We start from the raw sequence: 5,457 nt of genomic DNA, 5'->3' as shown, positions 1-5,457 counted from the left end.
TAGGATTCAGGGGATTCACCTGAACGACAGTATAGTCTATTTACTGTGCCTGAACTTTGAACATTAATGGCTAATTTGTAGTTCCTGGTTAGTGTGACTTGCCCACTGGTGCAAAAACCACTTTATATTGTTCAAATTATCGTGTTTATGACAAAACTTTAATCTCAAAATTAGTTGTGACTGCTAAAGTTAATCAAAAACGTCCATCCAACGAAAATACAAAATGGATAGTGTTATTTTAGAGTTTAATAAGCTAACTGTTTCTAAAAAGAAACGATCAAAAACACAAGTTAAAGTAACTCAACTTCATATACCTGGACCAATAAGAGTATCAATTGATCCAAATATTTTAAAGATAAATAATAAGTTTACACTCTCCAATGAAGGAGATTGTTATGAAGTCAACAATGTGCTGACGTATATCAATCTCCACAAAGATAATGCTCAATTCAAAGATATAAAAAAATTATTTGCAAAATCCAATATGTTTGTAAAGTCTGTTAAAAAAGTTCATAACCCGTATCTGCAAAAAGCATTTGAACTCAAGAGGAATATGCAGTATGGAAACAAACAACCCAGAAGGCTATTCCACGGTACAAAAGAAAAGTACGTAGATAACATTTGCACTTATAATTTTGACTGGCGATTGGGAGGAACCGAGAAAGGCCATCGACATGGTAAAGGTGTCAACTTTTCACAATCAGCACACTTTGCTACATTTTTTTGTGACAAAAAGAGACGACGAGTGATAATACTGGCAGATGTATTGATAGACGAAGTGAGGCCAGGAAATATAAACACACTTGTGCCACCTCGGGGCTCAGACACTACGTCCGGGAAAAATGGCATGATTTTTGTTAAGTTTTATGATAACGAATTCTATCCCAAATATGTTATCCATTTTGATATGATATATTTAAAAAAATGAAGTAAATTTAATGACTGAATACTATTAAACTTTGTATAAAATGCTTGTATCTCTGTTTGTTATAAAAATTTAATAAAGCAGAAAATATTTAACATCAGTGTGCTTTTAATGCTCTTTCATTCTTAATATACCGGTGTATATCAAATTTTAACCAAAAATATCCAGGTTTATTTATAGATAAAAACATTTGAAGAAAATTTTTTCCTGTTGAAATAATGTAAACATAAGTCTCCGTTTTTCAATGACCACCATTTAATTATTTTTTATCAGGAATGCCATGGAACAATTTTTTATTTTTTTTTGAAAAATATCCAGTTATCTTGAAATATGCAATAAGTGAACAGTGCTTTTATTTTAGAAAAAATTGTTTTAATAATATTTTGCTTATGCAAATACCGAATAAGAATAACCTGGATATATTGAGACTTTAATTTAGGGAAAAAGGCAACCAACACTACATAAAAAACATTTTTTCAAAAAATTAAAATTTGGAAAAAAAAATTATATAAAAACTTGGTTTTTGAGTTACAGACCTTCAAAGTTGTCAAAAATAAAACTAATTTAATTAATAACTTCATAACCCTTTTACCGATCGCGTTAAAATTTGGGACATTTATTTGGACCATTTTGGCATATATATCTTAAAGTTTTAGTCAAATCGATATACTGGATGTTAGTTTTCTCCAGTTACCTCTCTCTTTTAGCGGCCAATACTTTTACAGTGGTCGTATTTTTTTTAAATGGGCAGCAACATTGAAAAGGTCATTTTATTTAAAAAAAATATTGTCTTGCGAAAATCGCCTACAGAAACGTCATTATTGTCCTGTTTCTTTAGGATTCACCCCACACTTGCAAATTATGAAGTGTTTGCAGTGTACCAAAACAGTGAAACATTTTCATACATGTGTGGAGTGATGAGGATCCTAAAGAAACACGACAAAAATGACATTACCTTATGCTGTGGCTACAGCAATCAACATCTTGTTTTCAGCACCTACTTAAGTCAAAGTTTCAAATTCGTGACACTGCTATGCAAATCGAAGCATGCAGACCTGCAAATAATGCGATTTTTCTCAATAATGGCTTCCTCTAGGCGATTTTCTCAAGAGGTGAAATTTTTTTAAAATAAAACGACTTTTTCAATGTTGCTGCCCGTTTTAAAAAAAAGATACGACCACTGTAAAAGTTTTGACCGCTAAAAGGGAGAGGTATCCTTAGAAAACTATCACCCAGTATATTGACTAAAGTTTTAAGAAACAATACGCCATAACAGTCCAAATAATTGTTCCACATTTTAACGCGATCAGTAAAAGGGTTATGAAGTTATTAATTAAATTGGTTTTATTTTTGACAACTTCGAAAGCCTGTAAATCAAAAACAAAAAAATTTTTATTTAATGTTTTTCTCGTAGATCGTATTTATTTTATCGTCTTGAATATATAGTCAAACGTTGTCGGTGAAATTTGCGGACACCCTGTATAGTTCACCTATTTTTTTATGGTGCTTTCAACAAGAATGTAGTAAAATATAGGGTGTTCCATTTAAAAATTCATAACTTTGATATGGTACGCTTCTCCTGGACATTCTGTATATTTCAAAATATTTTTTAAATGTAGTAATCAACCTACACATACCCACCTAAACAGGTTTCTATAACATTTGCCGTTTGGCCCCTAGCAACCTAGGCGTTTTAAAGCTGTAACACACTTTTCTTTTAAAAACCTGTTGTAATATTTAGGGGAATGGGGCTATTTTGCCCATTTAAATTTTTTTACATATCTAATAGTTTTCAATATTTTAGCGAGTGATCAAATTTGGTTCAGTATCAGCGTTGCCAGATTTTTTTCGGGCAAAGCGGGATTTTGAAACTTTTTGAATTAAAAAGCGGGATTCTTTCGTCCAAAAACGGGACATACTAAGGCACAACGCCATGACGCATTTGTATAATTGATGCCTAAAAAAAAAATCGGGATATAAAAAAGTCTGGGAAACAAATTGTAAAGGACGTAATCAGGAAATATCTACTTAAAATAACAGACCTGGAGAAAATAATTAATGCCTAAAAAAAAACCAAGAGCGGGAAAAGCGGGACATTTAATTTTGGGTTACAAATCGGGACGTCTGGCAACACTGTTCAGTGTGTATGAAATATGCAAATATGAATCAATATACAGACGGAAGTAAAATCGAATGGCCAGTAGTAGCGAATTTACTTTTCGATGACATTTCATCAGTTTGAAATTTAAAAAATTGCATGAAAATTTGAAATCCAGGTATATGGAAGTTTATGACAATTCCAGGTTTTCCAGGTTGGTTTACACTCTGTATAATCACAAAGAAAAAATACAAGTTAGAAATAAATAAATCAAACTTTTAATCAATAAAAAAAAATTAAATATAATAGATTTCCTTCCGTTTAAAGCCAAGTGAAGTATAAATACTGGAATTAGAACGTATTTAAAATGCATATTAAGTAATTAGTAATCATTTTCATTATTCTTCACCAGCACCTTTTTTCGTTTTCTTGGATTTCTTCGAATCTTTTTCGACATCGATAGGAGCCGGCTTCACGAACTTAATTTCCTCTGCGTATTCCTCAGGCATATACTGTTTCAAAACAGCTGGTACTTTAATTCCCGTTTCCGTTTGATGTGTTTCTAAGATAGCACATATTACTCTAGTTGTAGCACACATCGTAGCGTTAAGCATATGCACGTAATCCGTGGCGGCATTCATTTTCTTCGTTTGGCCGTATCGGACCAACAGCCTCCTTGCTTGATATTCCAAACAATTACTACATGACACCAGTTCCCGAAATGCCCCCGATCCTGAGAACCACGCCTCCAAGTCAAACTTCTTGGCGGCAGCATTGTTTAAGGCTCCGGATACTATGTTGACAATACGGTAAGGTATCTCTAGAAGTTGGCAGAACTCCTCCGCGTTAGATATCATTTCGTCCATCATTTCCCACGATTTGTTATCAAACGGTGAGGTAAGGCAAAATTGTTCCACCTAGAAATATTACGATCTTGAACTGATTTAATTTGAACAAATTATATGAGCATAAAATATTACTGCAAGCAACTATATTTGTAAGCTGTAATATTTTATATAGGAATCGTAGAATCTATTGTGTTTTTGTCTTTACAGTTGCTTTTAAAAGAAGAAAAACTATATGATCAAAACGTTAAGCAAAATTATTTAAAAAAATGAGAATGACCCTATTCCAGTTGAAAAAATTACCTGCACTTACCTTTTCAAATTGATGTACTCTAAAAATTCCTCTAGTATCTCTTCCATGAGAACCTACTTCTTGTCTAAAGCATGTAGATAAGCCTGCATAACGAATGGGCAGAGAGCTTTCAGGGATCCATTCATCCCTATGGAACGCTGCAATTGGTTGCTCAGAGGTAGCTATTAAATATTTTTCTTCTACATCCTTTTCATCGGCTTTTTCACTACCCTTACCAATTACTTTATACAACTCTTCGTCAAATTGAGACAATTGAGCTACCTCTTGCATTATCTAAAATATATTTTATATAGTCAAGTATATACCTAGTTCCTTTTATGTGATGTCTGGATTGTTTTGGTTTATTTAATAAAATTTAGAATTTACAGTTAAAAAAAGGATAAAGTGCAATATTTTTACCTCTTTCCTCATAAAAAATGGAGTGTACAGTGGTTTATAACCCTTTTTATGCAAAATTCGTAAAGACAACTGAATTAATGCATGCTCTAAGAAAACGGCCGGACCTGTTAAGTAATAGCCACGGCCTCCAGAAACAACAGCTCCCCTCTCAGCATCCATTCCATCTATCATATGAATTAAATCAACATGGGAATATTTTTTTCTTAAAGTGCAGTCTCCAAAAGTCCTTTCAACTTTATTATTATCTTCATCATCATCAACAGGAACTGACTCATGTAAGTGATTGCCAACTTCTTTGAGTGCATAATTTCGTTCTTTCTCTGTTTTTAATAACTCGTTATCGTTTCTTTCTATTGCTTCATCAATTAAGGTACGTACCTACAATTGAATATTATTAATTATTGTACATCATTAATGTTTAAATATAATACTAATTAAAATTTTTCAATAACAATTTAGTAAATTACCTTCTTAATCTGATTTACTGTTAATGGCTGGAGTAGCTCTGCAGTTAAATTTTCCAGTTGTGCCGACACACTTTCAGGAATTAGTCCATTAGGATCTCCTTGATTTTCCTTCTTCTTCATTTTTTCGCCAATAGCTTTACTACATAAATTTTTCAATTTATTCCAGTTATCTGCTTTATGTCTCAACTGTCTCCATGTGGTATCTTTTTCCACGACGGCATCTACCAACGCAACATCTTTAAATCGTTTCTTTTGATTTTCCCTAATTTTATCAGGATTTCCACCTTTATCACTACGGAAAAGATCTAAATCCAACACCATTTTTAATAAATTTGAAACCTATATAGGCAGTTTTACTTAATTGCTGATGCAATATGCAATGCGGCTACGGCAGACGTCGCCGTTGACAG

At 32.7% G+C, this 5,457-nt stretch overlaps 2 protein-coding genes across 2 annotated transcripts; one reads left to right on the top strand and one right to left on the bottom strand.

The window, feature by feature from the left end:
- Positions 1 to 1,020, top strand: LOC111692427 (poly [ADP-ribose] polymerase 11-like). Its single transcript, XM_023456436.1, has one exon. It carries the CDS (start codon positions 224 to 226, stop codon positions 926 to 928), a length of 705 nt encoding a protein of 234 aa, XP_023312204.1. The 5' UTR covers positions 1 to 223; the 3' UTR covers positions 929 to 1,020.
- Positions 1,021 to 3,283: 2,263 nt separating this feature from the next.
- Positions 3,284 to 5,457, bottom strand: LOC108915640 (serine--tRNA ligase, cytoplasmic). The gene is made up of 4 exons (XM_018721730.1): positions 5,048 to 5,457; positions 4,581 to 4,958; positions 4,182 to 4,454; positions 3,284 to 3,940 (listed from the first exon to the last, which is right to left on the bottom strand). Exons 1-4 carry the CDS (start codon positions 5,366 to 5,368, stop codon positions 3,422 to 3,424), a joined length of 1,491 nt encoding a protein of 496 aa, XP_018577246.1. The 5' UTR covers positions 5,369 to 5,457; the 3' UTR covers positions 3,284 to 3,421.

This window comes from Anoplophora glabripennis, unplaced genomic scaffold, assembly GCF_000390285.2.
Source record: "Anoplophora glabripennis isolate ALB-LARVAE unplaced genomic scaffold, Agla_2.0 scaffold1525, whole genome shotgun sequence".
Lineage (NCBI taxonomy): Eukaryota > Metazoa > Arthropoda > Insecta > Coleoptera > Cerambycidae > Anoplophora > Anoplophora glabripennis.
This window is presented reverse-complemented; position numbering and strand designations above follow the sequence as displayed.

What these genes read in the sequence shown, in the direction of transcription:
- LOC111692427 (XM_023456436.1), top strand. Translation starts at nt 224, where the DNA reads ATGGATAGTGTTATTTTAGAGTTTAATAAGCTAACTGTTTCTAAAAAG.
- LOC108915640 (XM_018721730.1), bottom strand. Translation starts at nt 5,368, where the DNA reads ATGGTGTTGGATTTAGATCTTTTCCGTAGTGATAAAGGTGGAAATCCT. An exon ending in CAGTAAATCAGATTAAGAAG is followed by an intron (nt 4,959 to 5,047) that starts GTAATTTACTAA and finishes ATTCAATTGTAG; the next exon opens with GTACGTACCTTAATTGATGA. An exon ending in CATTTTTTATGAGGAAAGAG is followed by an intron (nt 4,455 to 4,580) that starts GTAAAAATATTG and finishes AATATATTTTAG; the next exon opens with ATAATGCAAGAGGTAGCTCA.